Below are 20,613 nucleotides of genomic sequence, written 5' to 3'. Positions count from 1 at the left end.
TTTTATTTAACATAAGGAATTGCTTCCAGGATTCTTTCTTTCCTAGAGACAGAACTCTTTTGTTAAGAGTTGGCTGGATATAATGTAGAGATTGGAAGATCAAATCAATTGAGCCCCGGTCAGAGACGATCACTGTAAAAAGACTCCTTCTGGCAATAATTCAATTTTTTAAATTCTCAGTAATATTACTTCACTTTGAATGAAAACACAAGGAATGTTAAATAGTTGCTTTCAGTTGGCAGCAAGTGTCGGCTGCAAGATCCACAATACTGTTTCTGTTTTGTCACTGAATGAGTCTCAATGGTCTTCCCAGGCTTAATTTACAGAACAAAATGTCATTTGCCGACTTTGGTAACAAAATTTGTTTCTTTTCTTAATGAGTTGAAGGTCTATAGTATATTATTCAGCTTCATACATGATAAATTAAAAGGCATGCAAATGTTATTACACACCCAGGATTTGGGATTCTCTTCCATGCGCAGGAGGGTGCTTGGTGTGTGGAACAGGACACCATTCTTGCTTGCCATTTGCAATTTGTTCTACCAAATCTGGAACAGCCACTTAAGGGCAGGCAAAGTGCCATCTTATGAATGTGGTATGAGCACAAACCACCAAGAGATTATATATGAAAATCAAAGTTGTTCAGTGACAGCAGCATTTCAAACTAGGAATGTCCAAGCAGTTGTGAGGGATGATACACCCTACCTATTTTTAATGGGATGTCTCACTGAGCCTATATTAATTTCAGAAATTAAAGAAACCTATGTAGATATGTGAAGGGAGTTTCTACAACTCTGCAGAATTCCAATCAGCATAATGCAATAGTGGTGTACTACTGGAGATTTCCAGGTGCCCTGGAGCATTCTGCAGGGAGCAGTGCTGGGCACCCTGTAAAGCTGGGAGGAAGCGTGCCACCATCAACAGCTCATGCACAACAAGCACAGCCTCTCTCCCAGACACTACTAACAGGAAGGCTACAGCTCACTCTTACCCTGGTAAATCCAGAATTACACAGAACAGGATACACAAATGTCTGTGTCCCATCACACTCCTGTTGAGATCAGTGGATATTCTTCCACTAGCTTCCACAGAAATCTGAATGGCTTAACCTTGGTAGAGGGCCAGGACACATAAATCCTGTCCTGTAAATTTAGATCAGAAAACCGTTTCTGTGACTTTCAGATTAGGAGATCTACATCTCCATTATAATATAGCTGACTAACAGGATTTAAGCTTTATATGCAGTTAAGCCCCTTAGGGTTACAACCACTTGATTCCTAATTCAAAAGAAGTAGGTGTGAATGCTCACATACTGCTTTCTCATACTGTCATGGCAACAAAATCCTCATAGCTGCAATGTCATTGTTAGTCACCTAGCAAAGGACAGACAGAGGATGTTCACTGCCTCCACCCCTCTCAAAGGATAATACCACAAAAAAGTCCTGCTCCAAAACGCTGAAACATCTACTACTGGAACATCTATTTCAGGATCACTGTAATGCAATTTTTTTCATACATGCTGACATTCTCTTTAATGCCCTGTGTTTTCTGCTTTTTCTTGATAAACTAATATTATTACTACTCAAACCTACATATTTTTTATGGAATATATTTTAATAAATATAAAAAGGTAAGAATAAATATGTTACAGGGGACCTCAAGATTAATTTGTGAAATAATTCTAAATAAAAATGTATAGCATTTGTAAACAGATACCAGTCTGGTGTAATATGCTGAACGCTTATATGAACTGCCTTCTACATACTAAAAAAAAAAAAAATTAAAAATCAGCTAGAACGAAGTTTAAAATATGTCTTTTAATAGATGAATAATTTTTACAATGCTACAGTAGTAACAATCTCTAAAACAAATATCTGAATCTATATCTCAAAAAATATTATAATTTTTGCAAATAAATAAGTTATTAGAAGTATAATACTGTGCTGCTTTCCTGTCCGTGTAAACTTTTAATGATAACGCATTTCAGAAGAAATAACAATAATAAGCAGTTGCAGTGTATTCACATTATTAAGAAACTAAGTACAATTCTATACATATACATTCTATACACTTGGACAAATTTTTCTGCACTTACACTTTTACAAAGCCATAAACTGAAAGGACATTCACATACATTCAAGACCGAACAGCGGCAGGATTGGTGTGAATGAAAAGACAACATGTTTCAGGTGGTACAACCTGACACAGAAAGTTCTACACATCACCAGCCACCACCAGCTGCAGATGAGAAATTGTCAGCAGCTTCCTAGAGAGGGTTGGAGTCACCCAACAATCATTCTCTGCAGTTCTCTCGGGACAGCTCCCAGTTCACTTGTCAGATTTGCTTTTGTGACCTAGGAGTTCACCAGACAGCTCTTCTCCATCTGGGGAGTCACAGGGATGAGTAGCTGGGGACATCTGTAGAGCTGTCAGTCCTTCTGAAGGCACTCAAGACTGCAGGATGGCACCGGTGGCACAGTGGTACTGACACCGACCTGAGAGTGCCGCCCACGGTGGAGCTGTGCCCTCCTGGGAGCAAGCCCATGGAGCCACCCTTGGCACAATGAAACCTGCCACCTTAGCAGCCTGGCAAAGCATGGCAGGCAAAAACAACACTGCAACTCACTAGAGCAAGAGAACACAGAGCTCTGCAGAAAAATGGGGAGTTTGTTTTTTAAACAGCCATTGTAACAAACACAGAATGAAACATTTTAATGGGCAGCAGTTAATCATCTATAAAAACTGTAGGTTCAGCGTGAATTTAAATTGTAATCTGGCAATAAATAACACAGTAAGTCTCAGCACATTTTAAAATATACATTATTAAATAAACTTTGATTTTCAGAAAAGCTTTCACCTTTTTTGTTCAAAAAACCCGACTTAAAAATCCTTTATGAACTGCAGCCAGTTTGCCTGCCTGAAAAATTGTGATTTATGAAGTCCTACTGCCTAGTGCAGAACATTTATTTGTATTAACTTTCTTTTCTTTTTTTCTTTCTAAGGCAGATTAAGCAAGAGTTTGATTCAAAAACTATTTATGTAATTTTAACTAATTTAAATAAATTAGTTTAATAAATTGGTTTAATTCTGGTTTATTTAGTAACCATACACATACACAAATATCCACTGAAGTAAGCTACTGTGAAGATTGCAGGTACCACAGTCAGAGCAGTAGCTAGACCCAGATTTAAAATGTACATATTTCCACCTGATCACAGAAAAGATCTCCTTGCATCTCCCCGTTAACTAGCCTTGCAATCTACCCATGAGCAAGAACCTGGCTAAATGTTATGTTCAATGGGAATTAGAAACAGCACCCTGCAGCATTTCTCCAAGGCAGTGTATGTTGAACTGTGCTGTTGAGATTGGTGCGCCATGCCCATCCTGGCAGACCTGCGCATCCCAAGACACACAAGCCAACAGATGGCAAAGGAGAGCTGGGTGGAGTGGGAAAGCCCTTCCTCTAACATGCCCTTTGAGCACAGAGATCCTCCCAGCTGATCTCCTGAGCACCCTCACAGATGGTAATGAGAGCACACTGAGCTTCCTCTCACCTCACGTCCTTGGGATGGGAGAAATGACATCAACAACTTCTCACCAGTGACCCTTGGCAGATAACGTAGAAGATGTAATATCTCAGCACCATATTCCCTTCTGCCGTCCATGCCCTGAAGTCAGGATCTGACCTCCAAACATTCTGGGCTGAGCTGTGAAACAACCCAAACTGTCCCCCAACAGCTTTTCACAGTACAGGAGTGCTGGGGAGAACCTCAAAAAATCCAAATGTTTTCAGGTGGAGTTTATATAAAAGATGGCTTCTGTTTCTACCAATAGTAGGAAATGTCACCTGATTAAAAGGAGTCTCCCTGTTTCTCCCTGTACTGCTATTCAAAAAGTTTCATAAAGCCATGCTCTATATGAATTAATTTTAGAAAGACTACACAGAACAAGTATGAAAATACCTTTATAAGGACAATTTGTTAAAGACTGCATGAAAACATTAGAGATGCTGATGTTTGAATACATTCCTAATCTTACGTAAGCAGGAGGATTTAAATGCTTTAGAAAACTAGGAATATTGCAGAGAGGAAGACAAAAAAGACAGATGTAAAAAAGAAGTTGGAAAGAGAGCACCATATGAAAATCATACTTAAGTTTTAATGTCCATTTAACAGGATAATTAAATGTTTCAAGATGGTATATTGAAATTTAAATAAGCTACCTAGGATAAAATCCTAGCTCATCTGAAGTCAATAGCAAGAAGATTTAACCTCTAATTCTCACTATGTTTCAGAAGATATGTTACCAGAACAACCAGCAGTCAGACAAGAGGAAAAGGCCTCAAGCTGTGCCAGGGGAGGTTCAGGTTGGACATCAGGAAGAATTTCTCCATGGAAAGGCTGGTCAGGCATTGGAACTGGCTCCCCATGAAAGTGGTGGAGCCACCATCCTTGGAAGCATTCAAGAAGCAGCTGGACACTGCACTCAGTGCTACAGTCTAGTTGATGTGGTTGTGTTCAGTCAAAGGTTGGACTTGGTGACCTTGGAGGTCTTTTCCCACCTTACTGATTCTGTGAAAAGGAGTCTTCAATGAAAGGTTTCAGTCAAAAAAAACAGGAGGAAGAAAAGAACATGTTGCTTACTTTTTTAGGTGAATGCCATGTAAACTAATCTACATGGCAATCTCTCTGGTCAATGAAACATTGAATGTGAAGTAATTTTTAGCTTTACTTTTATTAATTCATTATTCAGCATGGTTGTTTTGTAGCTGTAAATCCATTTTTAAATTGTATCATTACCTTGTACGTTGTTGCTCTATGGAAGTGCAACCCAAGATTGTAACAAACAGTGTTGCATTTTTTTCATTTTTCATGTACAAGAGGATATAAAAATAGGTCCTTGATTAGCACATGATAATATCTTTAGGCCACAATGAAAACAAATATAATGAATTTTTATAGTGCAAGTATTCCTTTTAGAAGGAGTACTATCTATGGGATACACTCATCTGATCAAGGATTTCAAAATCACATCTTTAAGTATCCAATGCATTTTCAATGAATTGATAGCTATGGTCTTCAGTGAGCTGCCCTGACAGTAAAAAAAAAGCCACAGAACTTAATCCAATCTTAGTTTCTCATATCTCATCACACTATTCTGCCTGCTAATGGAGATATATTTCTCAAAACTGCCAATATGTTCCTCATAGTTTACAAAACAGTACTGAAAGAATGTTGAACACATACAACTGCTAGTCTGAACACATGTAACACAACTATTCTGTGATTCAGTGTTGTAAATGTAGTTTATATTTTAAACTTTTAATAATTTTAGCTGCATATAAAACAGAAATAGTAAGTTAAATTAGAGCACCTTGTGTGAAATTTGAGGAATACAAAGATGACATAATTTAAAATTTTAAGAAATACAACTGTTCTTTCTCAAATCCACTACGCACCTGTCATATAAAAAGAAACTAATTTATGTCTAATGAAAGCATGCATAAATATCACAAATTCAAGGCACAACATGGAATTTGAAAGTTAGGGATCTAGCAAGTCCTTGCTTTTTTACCAAATTAACTTATCCATCTTATTCTGGCATATCTACAAATTTTTAAAAAAGCTGTATTATCATAGAATCATTGAAGCTAAAAATGGAAACTGCCTATTCAAAAATGTAGTTTAATCTCTTGCCAACTCTACCTGAAAACCTTCCAAGACACTGCATGCACTGATAAGCACTATTATGTCATTCTGTAACCTAATTGATCTTATTGGTAGGACCTGTATTCTGATATCCATTGGCTATTTACCTTGTTTCAAACTCATCATAGCTACACGTCCATACTTAGAAAAGCCTTTCCATGTATTTATCATATAACAAAGAATTACACAAATTAACAACTCAATCTTTTTGACTTCTTTCTCACTTCAACTAATTTTGTTATTATTCTCGGCTTTCAGGAGGTTATCCAATTCTTCATCCCTGAGGTAGCCAAAATATAAGACTGTACTCCAGAAATTACCTCAGCAATCACAAATATTCTGACTTACAGCTGCCTGAGGCAGCTCTTCCACACATATTTACACTTCTTTTGACATCAGTGAAGTCAGAAGCAAGACAGGTTTGTTGCCTACATTTTCAAGGCTTCATACCACATTACTACATTTCCATCTTCTCTCTCTCACTAAGTACCCACGTTTCCTCAAATGCATCACCTTTTCTCTGAATCTGCAAGGCTGTTAGATCAAAATCTTCTAATTTGTTGGATCTATCCCACTCAGCCATCATACAGTGTAATACCATGTGTAACTTCAATCAACATACTGTAGATCCTTCTTGCAGACTACTGAAGATATGAAATAGAATTAGGTCAACACATATAAACAATTAATGGGGAGGGAGTAATTAAAATTGCCCAGTGGGATGAATCAAAGCACAATTTATATTTTAAGATGCTATTTTAAATATATTTGAGCTATTTAAAAGAAGTCAAATATCTCACCATAGCTAAAGTTTTTCAATGCAATACTGATTTTTCTGCATACGTAATTTAAATTTAGAATAGTAAACATGCTGACAATCAGCTTTGCTCTGCAAAGGAATCTCATTCCAGCCAGTGATTAGAGAAAGGTAGGCACATCCTGTCTACTCCTCAGAAAAAACTTTTAACCATTTAATATTGTATCTATTATTCTAAGTATGTTTAAAATTACAAATGAAAATACAGGAAGGTTTAAATTTGCACTGACAATGAAGAATTCAACTCCTTTCAAAAGTCCTTCTGGAATTCTACAGTGATACTGTAATTAAAAAAATGTTGAACAATGTGCTAGAGTACTTATAACTGGAAAGGTATTAATATAAAGCTTAAATACCATCCAATTCACCCAGTCTATGAAAAACATCATTACCTAATTTACACTCTGATTTCCAGAAGACTCATTTGCAGTACAACTTATCAACTCTCCTGCTCTTGATAATGACTACACATCATAACAGAACTTTCAGAACAGAAAGCACAGTAGCCAATTATTCCAATTCTTAAAGCTAATTGTCAACCTACTGAAAATAAGAAAATATTTCTTTGAAGAAATTAACAATCAAAAACCAAAGTGAATCTGAGGATGAAAAGGTAGCTCTGAAAATATATCAACTTCAAAAATAATACAATCCATGATATTTTAGGCACAGTTGTTTATTCTTGTTCCATGTTTTAAAACTTGGACTCAGAAAAATCAGAGGAAGTTTTGGGTTTTTACCCTCTCTTCTTTTCCTTTCCACTAAAAGCACCATGGTTACACAGCTTGATTCAATCGTCCTTTTCCACAATCACTTCTCCATGAAGCACCCTTCTTCTCTGCCGCAGCATGTGGAAATATAGTTGTGGAAACACTTGATCAAAGCATAAAAGAAAGCAAATTAGATGGAAAAATTCAACAGATCACATAATGGAAAACCACAGTTTTACAGAATGATGAACTGAGTAAAAATTACAGCACACAGTGGTTGAGTTGATTGAGGTGAATAATAACAAGTCATGAACATTGCAGTGATTTTAAAAAACAATAATTACTCAAAGGTCAGACAAGGCCTCCTGAATACACACCCTGTATTCAAGGAACTTCAACAGTTTCCTGGTAGAAACAGGATTTAACCATATTCTGGTAGTGCAGATTTCAAATCTGTTCTAGGCCTTTTTGAATTAAGACTTGGAAGAGGATACAAATTTACCCTGTTTTTTCAGGTGTGAAGTAAGGAGATCCCTCTTCCCTGTCCCTGTGTCGTCTATTATATTACTGTCCTGCTGGCAGAGTCAATCCTTATATTTCATGGCTAGAAAACTGGATTTTTTCCTGAAGTGTTGTTACACAAACAGATGTAAAACTGTTAGTTAGTTATCACACCTTAGAATATTTTTTGTTGACATAAATATCTCTTGTTGACCTTCATGATTTCTTGGGACAAAAAATTTCATGTGTGTGCATACTGTAAAGTCCATATTGAAGGCTGCCTCCTCAAATGAACACCTTTCATGAATGCAGAACACAGACCTTTTAACTTCAATTTTCCTGCTTTTCAATCTCTCTCACTAATCTGCTGCCCCAATGTATAGATTATTTTTAAAATTACATACTATATTATAAATATTATCTAAAATATTACGTTTGCGTAGTTTGGTCTAGCCCTATTCATGGTGGAGTATCTGGTATCTGAGGTTGCTTTCTCCTTGTCTTCACTGCTTAGGTAGCAGTGGAAATAACACTGGAAGTGAAAGACAGATAGTCTCTCTGCTGTTACCTCCATGGTTTTTGCTATGCATAAGTACAAGGACAAAGTGATGAAATCAGGGACTGCAGATGTTCAGAGAGGTTTGGGGAGCATGGTTTCTGTGAAAATGAAATCTTAGAGAATACTGATTCAAGTTTTTCCTGAGCATGCTTGAATAGTGATTTTTTCAAGGTAAATGATTATTAGTAGCAAAAAGCCAGAGCAAATCTCTGCACAACTTGCAGGAACATTTTTAAGTCATTACTCAAAGTGGGAGAGGCATGAGAAAGTCTCAGTGACAAAGTTATAGACATTTCTGTGTGTAAGCAAAAAGTTTTCTTACTTCGTCAGGATCTGAGAAATAATTTTAGCATTTTCACTGAAATTTTTAAGACAGATTATGTTCCTAAGCAGGTCACGGAACAGAAAATTTCAGCCTAACCAATTAAAGCATAGCAAAGCTTGTAAAAGCAGACAGCAGGCTTTTACAGTAGGAATTGTTCAACAAATTTGAATACTGGGAGTGTTTATAGCATCGCTGAGGATTGATTATGTTGTTAAAATGTTTCTACAGTTAAACAATACTTACATGGCACATAAGAAAACATGACAATAATAAGGAAGTAATAGTAGTCAAAGGAGACGTTGTATTTGTTGGGAAGTCTCAGTGAAAACATTCCTGTTTTCTTCACATAGGGTAAAGCAGCATATATGGTTAGCAGTTCACCTGCAACTCCAGCAGGATACAAAATGATAAAAAAGTTGTATCTGCATTGAAAAAAAACAAAAACAAAAACAGTCTTGTGAGACATACTCCATAAACTTAAATTTTTCTCTTTTTAGTATTAGTGGCTCAGCAATGTATTAAAGTAGTTCCTGTACCAGAATCAAGGATCACATCCTGACTTGACACAGTGTTGCTTAGATTGACAAGCAAATGCATTCCTCAGTGCTTTATTCAAAAAACAGTGAAGTATCAAAATGTTCTTATGTGTCTCTAATAAAACAATCCTAAAATTTTTAGTCTCCAATTATGATTTTTTTAAAATGTACATTCTTACTCCTGTTGTCACTGACAGGATTCAGACCAGGACTGATTCTCAGATTCAGATGATCCTACATATTTTCATCAGAGTGCATACACACTGGGTCAATTGTATGTAGTACAATTTGTTTGAAGATAATGAAAATGTTGAAAAACATCAGAAGCCTGTTTTACTCACTACAACATGGGAATACTGCATTTACCACTAATGGAAATCAGAATAAAAAGAGAAAAGAAAATGACAGTGTCAGGAACTTATCAGATCCATTTTAAAGTGACATGATGTTCAAATAAAAGGCAAAGTATCTAGCTGAAATAAAATGTGGTTTGAATGCCAAAGGCCACAAGGGCAGTGACAAAATGAAAACTGTAATCAATAGGCTTTGTGCTGTCCTCTCACACAGAGCACCATGGATGTACAGGTTCTCCTAAGGAACAATTCTTCAGTTCATACAGGGAACAGCAATGAGAGTTGTCACATAGAGAGAAAGGTACAGTGTGCACTCCCTGACCAAAAGAAATTAAGATCCTAAACACCAGCAACTAAGCATGAGACCCTCCTAGAAGCAGAAGGGCTTAGAAGACTCAAGAGGAGGGGAATCACAGAATACAGCTCAGGTTGGAAGGGACAATGAGCCATCTGGTCCAACCTCCCTTCTCGAGCAGGGTTATCCTAAAGCACATGGCACTGGATTGTGTGTCTGTGTCATTCAGATGGTTTCTGAATATCTCCAGTGAGGGAGTCACTGGATTGTCGCACTGGGAAATCTGTTACAGTGCTCAGTCACCTGCACAGTAAAGAAGTTCTCCTTCATATTCAGGTGCAATTTTCTGTGCATCAGCTTCTACCCTTTGCCTCTTGTCCTACTGCTTGGCAGCACTTTGAGGAACGTGGATTAGATAAGAAGGAACTGACATCTTATATATAGTTTGTCTCTATGCACTTATAAGGTAAATATCAGAAATTCCATCTCTCTTGGTACTGAATTCATGCCCAGTTGTGCTGTTTGTTTATCCAGAAATCTTGATGGGATATTTCAGACTCTATGAAAAAATAATACATTTTCAAATGCTTCTTCTACATTAATATTTGAACAGTGCGAATGTCAGTTTTCCCTATAGTCTATATTAAGGAAACAAAATCCTGTTATTCAAGGCACACTGATCTGATGGGACAAATTATTACCTGTCAATGCAATGTGTTCTGAGTGCAGTTCTCCTTCTGAAACAAGTAATTTTATATAAAAAACTACTTATAAAAAAGTACTGTGGATAGCCAATTTGACTATCTTAAGTTTGTCACTTCGTGCTTAGACAAGTCTCTCACTTGCAAAAAGAAAATGTTTTATAAGAATGGACATAAATATCAGACATATCAAACAATTATGTTTGAAACATCAAATCTGAATTATCTAAAAAACAAAAATAAAGGAAAATAACAAACTCTTTAAAATAAGAGTTGCCTGTACTGAATGGAGGTTAGATATTTTTTTCTTCTAACATAATAAGTCTGCCTTATATGTATTTTTCAAATAGCAATTACATAGAATACTATTCCTGCAAAGTCTCCTGATAAACACACAGAGTCTCTGTAGTATATGTGATCTAGCTGTCAACCTTAAGTATGCTTCAAAATCAAAACAGTTTTGATATGAAACACAATTTTGGGTGGGCTAACCTAAGTCAGTATTAACTGTACTACATGGATATAATCTTAAAAAAGCTTTGATAAAGAAGAACCTCTTATAAAGTAATAATAACATAGATTGAGTGACAACAACTCCCACATTTTCAAAGAACCAACATCCACAAAGATTAGCACAGGTGTTTAATTTTGGGCACTGTATTCAAGAGCATCATAAAGAGTCATACTGCAAATTTAAAGATGACTCCAAAGATAGAGAAAAAAAATTAGCGTAAGTGGAAGCAGAGTTCAAACTGTGAGACACAGAAAGCAAAGAAAAACCATACCACAAAAACCTTAGCTAAAATATTCTTACCATTTTAAACCAAGCAACAATGATCCCAAGTACAGAAAGCAACTCATTTGCACTTTGCTGACACATAACCAAAGCTCAAACACCTGCTCTCCTGTGTGTTAGTTCATGCATGAAACCAACATGCACAGATCATGAGAAACTCAAGTGAAAGACATCTCCACCTGGCCCATTTAATGAAGTATGGCAAATGGTTGAGCAGGTTGAATGTGTAGAAGGAATATCGAGTAATCTCTGTCACAGTCCATACGACCAGAAAAAGAATAACGCTCTCCTCATTCTGGATCTGCAGAAGTATAAAGAACCAACATTTTCTTCATCCTTAGGCTTCTTTTCTGTGCAAACTGCAACAGACTTCTCTTTAAGATATAGAGCAGAACTAATATCTTGTAAAGAAAGAAAATTTTGGCACAAAAGTGATATGCTGAAACCATTACCATGTACATTTCATTATCATATGTGTTTACTAACATACAGACATTTGTCAACTGAGCAATTTTCATTCATTATGCAAATATCAAAATATAAAATCCTATAATTATGCTTGTTAGACCTCTTTATCTACATTCCACTAGACTATCTAACTACCCCTCTTTCCTTTGTGGTTGACCTACTTGTTTACATTCTTAGTCCTCAAAACAGCAAGAACAACAAAATGCCACAGGAGGTATGTTCTTCTCATAATCACTTTTTAATCATTCTGCATTTCACTACCGCATTTACTAGACTTTCTCTTGTTTTTAATCTTGTTTCTTCTTCAATGCATAATGCACATTTCCACGAAACTTTAGACAAAAGTAATTGCTTCATATAACCTATTAACTGGAACTTGGTCACAGAAGATCAAGTTTGGCAGACTTCAGGGAGCTCTAAGATAGTTAAGGAGCTGGAGCACAGACAGCTCACTAAATGAAGAGTAGTTAGTAGACCGGGAGGTTTGGGTAAACTCAGAACCATCCTGTGAAAGGTTTAAGTTCTGAGTCATTAAACTGCCTCACTGGCAGGTAGCACATCTGCTGTTTCAAAACATGGCTTCTTTTTCACTCTGAGTGAACAAAAAACCAAAAGTCCCCAAATACAAAGAAGGCACCTGGGGATCTATTATAAACACTATCTTCTGTGAGGAAGAATTACACACAAGTAATTTCCTTTCCTTTAAGAGGGGAGGAATTTTGTAATACACTATGCCTGAAGGCTAATAAGCTCCAGGGATATATGTGAAATAGAATAAAGCAACAGAAGTTTTGTTAAAATTACAAAAAAAGGAAACGATTTTTCAAAATAAAATGCAACAGGGTGACAAAGCTTAATATATCTCCAAGATGCTGACAATCCAAAACTTTGTCAAAAATCAAGAATTGTAAGGCCTCATAAAATTGCACCCTCAATGTGTCAGTCAAAGAAGGTGCAGTTTTAGCAGAAGCATCTCACCAACATCATAGAGAAAATGGAGACATAAAAATAGCACCAAAATCACAAACAAATAGCAGCAACTGAAGTGCAGACACCCAAACAAATAAGCAAAGGTAAAGACAGAATTAGGCTGCTCTTTGCCTCATGCAATTAGAGACAAACATTGATAAGTCAAACTTGGATTCATGTCATGGTGCTAAATCCAAGCAGAAGAGCTTTAAATAAGTATGCAGAGAATTCCTATTTGCTGCCCTGCAAATCTGCAGTCAAGTGGGGAGGTCTGGTTCTGGCTATTATCACTGATGTGCCTCTCACCACCTAAAATGACCCTGAACATTCATGCCTGCTAAGCAATAACAGCATGAAATACAATCAGACACACATTCAAAAGTATTTCTTTTTGGACACAGCTACAGTAGTGCAGATAGAGGAAATAAAAGAAATTGCTGGATATGCTAAAGATTTAGTCCACTGCAGATAATAAAAACTGGCAAAATGCAGTGCTATAGTCCAGTTCACGTGCAGACATTCAATATAAAAATCTTATTAATCTTTGAGACATTTTGCCTTACAGAAAAATATAAAAAGTTTGAAAAACAAAAGCAAACAAAAAAGAAACCAAAAAACAAAACAACAAGAAAAACAAAAAAAAAAACCCTATGAAAAGCCTATTTAATTTATTCCATGTTAAGAAAATTGATAGTAAAGGAAAAGGTGCAGTGTAGAAAACAAGTCCTCTTGTGAAATGAAATGAAGATTTGATAACTGAGGCAGGTGCTAGGATAATTCATCTGCAGAAAGGCCTATGCCATCTGCTGGCGAGACAGTTTAATGGCTCAGCTTTTCAAGTTCTGAAGAAATTCAGGAGGACAAATCTATCACTTAATTATTTTACATGCCCTTCATAGAAAGCACACCTCACAAACTGAACCTAATGTCCTACCTACCAGCTGTGAACTGCCTGCTAATGGATCACAGCCACCTACAGCCACCTACAGCCAGGCAAATAAACCATTGTCATTTACCCAGGTCCTTAAGTGCCACTGCGACATACTGGATGTCATAAAATGCTAATACTACCATAACATTACAATTTTGAGAAGGTTCTAAAAAACTGCAAAATTGCAACTCTGTTTATCCATGTGAATTCAATTTAAGACATAAATTCAAAGACATAAATTTACATTTCATGTGTTTTATTCAGCAAGAGCTAATTGAAATTTTTGAAAGGGAACTGTTAACACTAGGATAGTTTTGCTTGTAAATAACAGGATTAGTTATTGATTTCATTTAGGCAGACCACATAGGGCACAACGCTGAAGACACTGCTGATTCACAGCTAAGACCACGACTGAGTCTCCTGGCAAGAATCACACAAATTCTATTTTGTAACCCTAACTTCCAAAATTGCACTCAAATATGTAAGCATTCTCTACAGGAGCATCATTCATTTTTAGATTGGTCTTCCTCGTGAAATGAAAACTGTAGTAATAGTTTCTCCTTAAAAGCAATCAAAGCATAATTTGCTCACACTCATACCTGTTTTATACTATGTGCAATGAACCACACCATGAAGATTCTTGAACTCACTTGGACCCCAGTCACAAGCACAGATGTGCGAACTATTCCTTAAAAAGAGAAACATGTTATCTCTGTTCCACAATTCATGTTTTAACTAGTTACAGGAGAAACTAAAACAAAGAACTCACCAACTGCACAGTGGATTACCTGTGAATAAAAATAAGTCAGAGGTTACTGATGTGCAGTGTGTTACTAGCTACCCTATAAACATTGCCTTTTGATATTAATCTAAACCTAGGCTCAATTCTGTTTTTTGTCTCCCACTAACAGTCTTAAAAAGAGCCCTGGCAATCAGTGTTGGGATGGTCTCAATATATGAGCTGCGCAAATACACGAAAGACATTTGTTTTCCTAATTAATTGCAAATATTAGATTTAGATACCTCTAAAGCATTTTATTCAACCAGTAAGCTTCTCTTCCTTTACCTTATTCAAAGAAGAATTTTACAGGACAGTGTAGAGGAAGTCATATAAGGAACGCTAAACACACAGCAATTTTGAAATGTTCTGCATTCATTACAGATTAATACCATTATTATAATTTTGTCAAAGACAGCTATGAAGCTTTAGATACAGTGCATTTTCTGGTCAGTAATGTTTCGCCAATAAAGTGCTTTTCATTATTTTGGCAGGGATGAATAGAATTACTTACTGTGAAAGTTTAACAGCACAAAAGCCTATATACAGCTGGTGACATGATTTTAACAGTTTGAACTAGAGATGTTGCAGGCAGATTGAGAAAAAAAAGTTAAAATGCAGATAGACATTCTTTATTGTGCCTGGGAAAGAACTGCAAGTGCTCCATAAACCCAGCAATAAAGCTTCATTCTACAAATGTATCAGAACAGAAACTACTAGTGTATAGTTTGCAAAAGTATTACTTAAAGAATACTTTGCACATCTTGCACAGACCTCATTGCAATGGATTGTATGGGGTTTGTGAATCCTATCTTGAAAATAAGCAGAAGCAGGAAAGGCACAGAGGTTAGGAGGTCCAGTACAAAGAATATAAGGTAAGCTATAATCTCTGAGATGGTGATACCTGCTACACTAGAGGGCTGATCTGCTGGCTGTGGTGTGTAGTGCCTTTGAGATTCTGCTTTTTGCATTAAAGACTCTCAAATCAAGGCAGTTCCCAGGCACTGATTTAAATATTAGAATTAAGTTTGAAAAACACGTGCCCATTTGTTACAAGTAATCACCTTGCCCGACCCCCAAAACTTCATTAAATAATAAAGTAAAAAGGACTTTTAGTACTAATATAATATTTTTAATTTACATTTCGGATAATAATGTGTTTTACCTACGATATGCAGCATCCAGTAAAGCAAACTAATGTTTAAAATTTACCTCAAGCAAAGCAAATGTCTGGAAAAATTTAAGCGTCTTTTGAACGCTTCTGAATAAGCCTCTATGTGTTCCTTTCTGTATATAAAACCGCACCATGGCAATACCTAATACCAGCCACCTATAAAAGAAAGAGAATGGATACATTTCAAATTAGAATTCTAAAAATATCCATCCATCGTAAATAATTTAGCAGAGTATTTTTCTTCACAGATTAACTTTGATTCTTCACCTGTCGGTGTTCTTAGATCATAAAAATTATCTTTAGACGTAAATAGTATAAAATATTATGTAAACATTACACTCATCTCTTTACTCAGAAAATAATGGAGAATAAGTCGCTGCCTTCTGAGGATTGATGTAATTGAGGGAACCCCCCCCAAAGCCACCCATCCATCAGAGCTTTCTCTCGAAGTGACTGTATTTTTTTACTGCTAAATCCTCATGCATCTTGATTATTAAATACTGTTATCTGAAACCACATGATGAGGTTGGCACCAAAGTCACTGTTTGGGTTGCAAGTTTGTAAAAGTAAAGGACTAGAATTTATGCACATCAGTTTTACATTTTTCATGGCCCCTCAACTCACCGATTTCAGGACTGACTAGTGATCCTAATTCTCCTGTTCGTGATTGTCCAAATGAAGTTACCACTACAATTACATTTTTCAAAGTGTTGAGTAGTGTTTTAAAAGCTGACTTAAAAATCAGACTCCAAAGTGCCGAAAGATGGATGTTCTGTGCTTCTGACTTCCAGAAGCAGATATAATGAACTAGCACATTTGAGAAGGCTGGATAAATTTATTTTGTTTTTTTAGGAAACTGAACAATGATGCCAACTAATAACCCTTCTGATGTAAAAGAAAGAAAAAGTAACAGCATCTTTTATTCGTAGTAGAATTTGACATAAAACATAAATTGAGATTTAGAATGGAAATTGAGATACAAAAATAAACATCCAAACTGTGGATTGATCCCACCACCAGCACAGAATCCGTAAAATAATCCAAGGCATGAGGAATTCCTTCCATGTAATAAACCCATTTTTATATAATAAGGATTTTCAAAACAGAGTAGTATATCTTCCTTAATCATGCGATTGATTGGGTAGGAATGGACCTTAGAGATCATCTAGTTCCAACCCCCTGCCTTAAGCAGGGACACCTTCCACCAGACAAGGTCACTGAGAGTCCCATCCAACTTGGCTTTGAACACTTCCAGGAATGGAGCAGCCACAGGTTCTTTGGGCAACCTCTGCAAGTGCCTCACCACCCTCTGAGTAAAGAATTTCTTCCCAGTACCTAATCTAAATCTACTCTCTTTCAGTTTAAAGTCATTACACCTTTTTCTATCACTATAGGCCCTCGTGAAAAGTCCCTCTCCAGCTCTCTTGTGGGTTCCCTTCAGGAACTGAAAGGTCACAACTATGTCACCCTGGAGCCTTCCATTCTGAAAAAAGACTGAAAAAATCCAACTCCCTCAGCCATTCAGACTTATATCTCATTCTTAAAACATCACATTAGCAAGAAGACTGAAAACTTTAGATTTCAATCTAAAAAGACTCAGAAAGTACAAAAATTATTTAACATAGACATAGGCATAACAAGAGGTATGAATGGCTATTTTGAGAGGTAAAAATAAAAATCAAAAATGACAAAAATTTTAGTTTAATGTCTTCTCTGATGTTGTTGGGAACAATAACTCAGTCCTTTCATTCTCCAAAAAGCCATAGCAAGTATATTCTACAGCATTATGAGCTCTGGCTAAGGAAGGGCCCAAGTGACAAAGTAGAAGGGTCTCAGAAATACTCAGAGGCAGATTCAGAGAGATTATAAACATTCAGAGAAATATTTACGTAAACATTTGGATAAATATTTAACTCGTGTCCTTGCAGTCCTCCCTGAGCATAAGGTATAAGCTAGCACTGGAAACAGGGTACCTGGAAATAGTAATCTTTGGTCAGATCCATTCTGCTGTAACAGCATGAGACCTGCCTGGATCCTGGCAGCTCCCTGCTCACCTCGGATGGCACCGACTTCCTATCAGCCCCTTAACAACTCCTACGCACGGCGGCCACTGCTATGCAGTCACTCGGTGTGCCCCATTCCAGCACTCCATGACAGCATTTCAAACTCACATAGAGCTAGGCAGGCTTCCCCACGCAGCAGGAATGAGTCCCCTCTTTGATCCCTTCTACTTTAAGCCCATGAATCCGATCTGTCAGCGCTCCAAAATTTTCCCCTGTAAGTGTTACTAAGGTTTTATAACAGATTTAAAATATGAGTGCATTTATTTCAGGTTGTCTCCCACCACTGTGGAAATGAGGAATTACTGGAATATCACTGGTAGTTTTTCACAGGGAGCTGCCCGGTTTTAGAGTGAAGTGTTTGACAAGAGGAAGGTGACAGTGAGTTTACATCCAGCTGGCAGCACAAATATGGCAGCAACAGCTCTGTCCAAGACTTAGACTGAGAAGCCATAATACATTTAACCTAACAAGGCATTTTCCACATCTCATTCCGCAACCAAAGCACTGCAGAGAGAAGTAATCTTGGACCACACTCAAGGACAGCAAATGTATTTTTCTTAAATGATTATTCATTAAAGAAAATGTCCGTAGATAGATTTATTTAGCTGTCAGTGGCTTTCACTTTGGATATCAGGAAAGCCCACATACTGATTATTACAAATCACCAGGAAATGGAAAACATTTTCTGTAATAAAGGAAGCATCTCCACTTGGGACCTTCAGCAAGACTGAGTATTGATTTGCCACTTTAGTCCCTTAAAGGTTAGAAATTTAGAAACAAAGATAAGCTGCAGGGCTTTTTATTAGAATGGCTGTTAACATGTAGTTATGCATTCATCTGTTAAAACTCCAGAAACGTTTTGCTATATTGCACTGCCTGGACAACTGGACAAATATACCATTCTAGTTAAATATTTATCCTGTGTAGTGTCTCTGTTAAGTATAGTTGTATTTCAAATATGTGTTTTTCTCTTAAATTGTACCCATAAATAATTACAAGAATTTATTCCTACATCTTTTTTTCTAGTTCCACATTAAAAAAAAATCCAATTTTGCATATCTTGATTTCTTTTGATATTAATGGAAAATGTGAGAGAAGGAAGTGGGAGATACTGAAGTAGCACCTAAGGTCAAAACTAATACGGTTCGATAATCTTTTAGAGACATAAAAAAGTCAGTGGCAAGAGTCAGTGTTCATTAGCAAATTCACACATGGAGCACAAGACCGGTAACTCAATGAGGTAACATTAACCTCACGTAAAAGCACTTTCAAAAAGTGCTGCAGTAATATATGAACAGACTTGAATACATATTCAAGATTCGGAGTTGCTAGTGAGAAGAAAGCCATTACGGTCACATTCCTGGCTTTTTCCATCAGTGCTGGAGCTCCTGCCTCAACTGCGGCAGGTTAGTTTTAGTCTACGGGGATTCAAAGCGCAGTGAGATCACCCATCAGTAAAACTGTTCTCATGATGAATATCACACCAGAAGTTATATATTTTTTTATTCTTAGCTTTCTTTTAAGTATGTGGAAATGAATCGGTTGGAGTTTTTTCCGCCGAGAGTTAATGAACACGGAAAATTTTCAAGACGTGAGAACATGTGCTTCGAGCGCCAACAACATAAACCTGACTGCTATTATGACCTGTTATTCCAAACAAATACCCTCCTTCCTCACAGCAAAGCCTCGCAGCGCGGAGCAAAGCTCAAATGAACCTCCTGGGCTAGTGCAGCTCTCGCCCCTCCGCCGGTGCCGCTCATCGCCGGTGCCCGCGGGCCGCTCCGGCTTTGGACAGCTCTGCCTGCCGGGAGCCGGGGCGGGCTCTGCCCGCTCGGACCCGGGCGCACCGACCCGAGCCCACGCGGCAGCCGGCCCGAGGAGCGCTCTCGGCTCCCCGCGGGCGGCCAGCGCTCCCCTCCGCATCCGGCGGGGCCGAGCCGAGGGACGCGGCTCCCCCGCCCGGCATTCCGGTCCCGGCTATACTTAACCTCCGCGGCGGGCGCGGGGTGACACGCCGGCGGCTGGCAGCGCTGCACCGTATTAGGCAATGCCGGCAGGCGAGGAGAGCCCCGCTGCCGGCGGCTCCCCCGCGTCCCGGCTCCTCTGCCCGGTCCCCGCCTCGTCCCGGCCGCGCCGCCCCCGCTCCGCGCCCCGCGCTGCTCGCTCACCCCGCAGTCATGGCGACGTTGTAGAAGATGAGCCAGGTCGTGGCCAAGGCGCCCAGCTTCTTCTTCTTGCCATTCTCCTTCTCCTCCACGGCGCCGTTGCCGCCGCCGTCCTCCTCGCTGGACGCCATGGTTCCCTGGCCGGGAGCGCGGCGCGCACGGCGGGGAGGAGGGGCTCCCTCCGCGGCGGGGCTGGGGCCGCGCTGACAGCCGGACCGAGCGCTGTCTCTCACCCCATCTGTCTTCCCCGAGGGCCGCTGCCGCCGCCAGCGGCTCACATGGCCCTGCGCGCTCCTCCCTCCGCGCCGCGGGTCTCCCCGGGTCACCCGGAGCCCGCGGGGGCGGGCGAGCCTCCAGCGGCGGGGACATCCTGCTGGGATGGTACCTGGCCTTGCTGACCGTCAGGCAGCGGGCACAGCCCACCTCAGAAACAGTGACAGAAAAGAGCGCAGTTCTTGGAAACACAGAAATATGTGTCTGAGATAGAACACCCGGGAGTCTGGCCGGAGAATATGCCCAGGCCCCCAAAGAGCCACCTGCCAGGGTGACCTCGAGGGTCTGGTGGGTCTCCATAAATACCACCCTCAGTACATGAGGAACACTAAGGATCACGTCTGAGAAGAGGAAATTTCTTCCAAGGGCCTGAAGAGCACCCAGGTGGCAGACTGAAGGATGAGATTTGAGTTGCATGTTACCTTGTAAATGTATGCTCTCTGTGCAAGTGCACAGGAAATCTAAGCCAGCACAGGGAGCATTGCTGGGAC

The 20,613-nt window shown here is 38.6% G+C and overlaps 1 protein-coding gene across 1 annotated transcript; it reads right to left on the bottom strand.

Annotated features, from left to right (window-relative positions):
• Positions 1-1,798: 1,798 nt before the first annotated feature.
• Positions 1,799-20,111, bottom strand: HACD1 (3-hydroxyacyl-CoA dehydratase 1). The gene is made up of 7 exons (XM_033063025.1): positions 19,853-20,111; positions 15,660-15,777; positions 14,439-14,457; positions 14,269-14,351; positions 11,481-11,602; positions 8,864-9,042; positions 1,799-7,398 (listed from the first exon to the last, which is right to left on the bottom strand). The coding sequence occupies exons 1-7, from the start codon at positions 19,978-19,980 to the stop codon at positions 7,316-7,318; spliced, it is 732 nt and encodes a 243-aa protein (XP_032918916.1). The 5' UTR covers positions 19,981-20,111; the 3' UTR covers positions 1,799-7,315.
• Positions 20,112-20,613: the final 502 nt, after the last annotated feature.

This window comes from Catharus ustulatus, chromosome 1 (assembly GCF_009819885.2).
Source record: "Catharus ustulatus isolate bCatUst1 chromosome 1, bCatUst1.pri.v2, whole genome shotgun sequence".
Taxonomy (NCBI): Eukaryota; Metazoa; Chordata; class Aves; order Passeriformes; family Turdidae; genus Catharus; species Catharus ustulatus.
This window is presented reverse-complemented; position numbering and strand designations above follow the sequence as displayed.

Excerpts from the sequence above, each read along its gene's own strand:
- HACD1 (XM_033063025.1), bottom strand. The coding sequence starts at position 19,980 with ATGGCGTCCAGCGAGGAGGACGGCGGCGGCAACGGCGCCGTGGAGGAG. Across the intron at positions 15,778-19,852 it reads AACGTCGCCATGACTGCGGG|GTGGCTGGTATTAGGTATTG; the intron begins GTGAGCGAGCAG and ends TTTCTTTTATAG. Across the intron at positions 11,603-14,268 it reads TTGCACATAGTATAAAACAG|ATCCAGAATGAGGAGAGCGT; the intron begins GTATGAGTGTGA and ends ATACTTCTGCAG.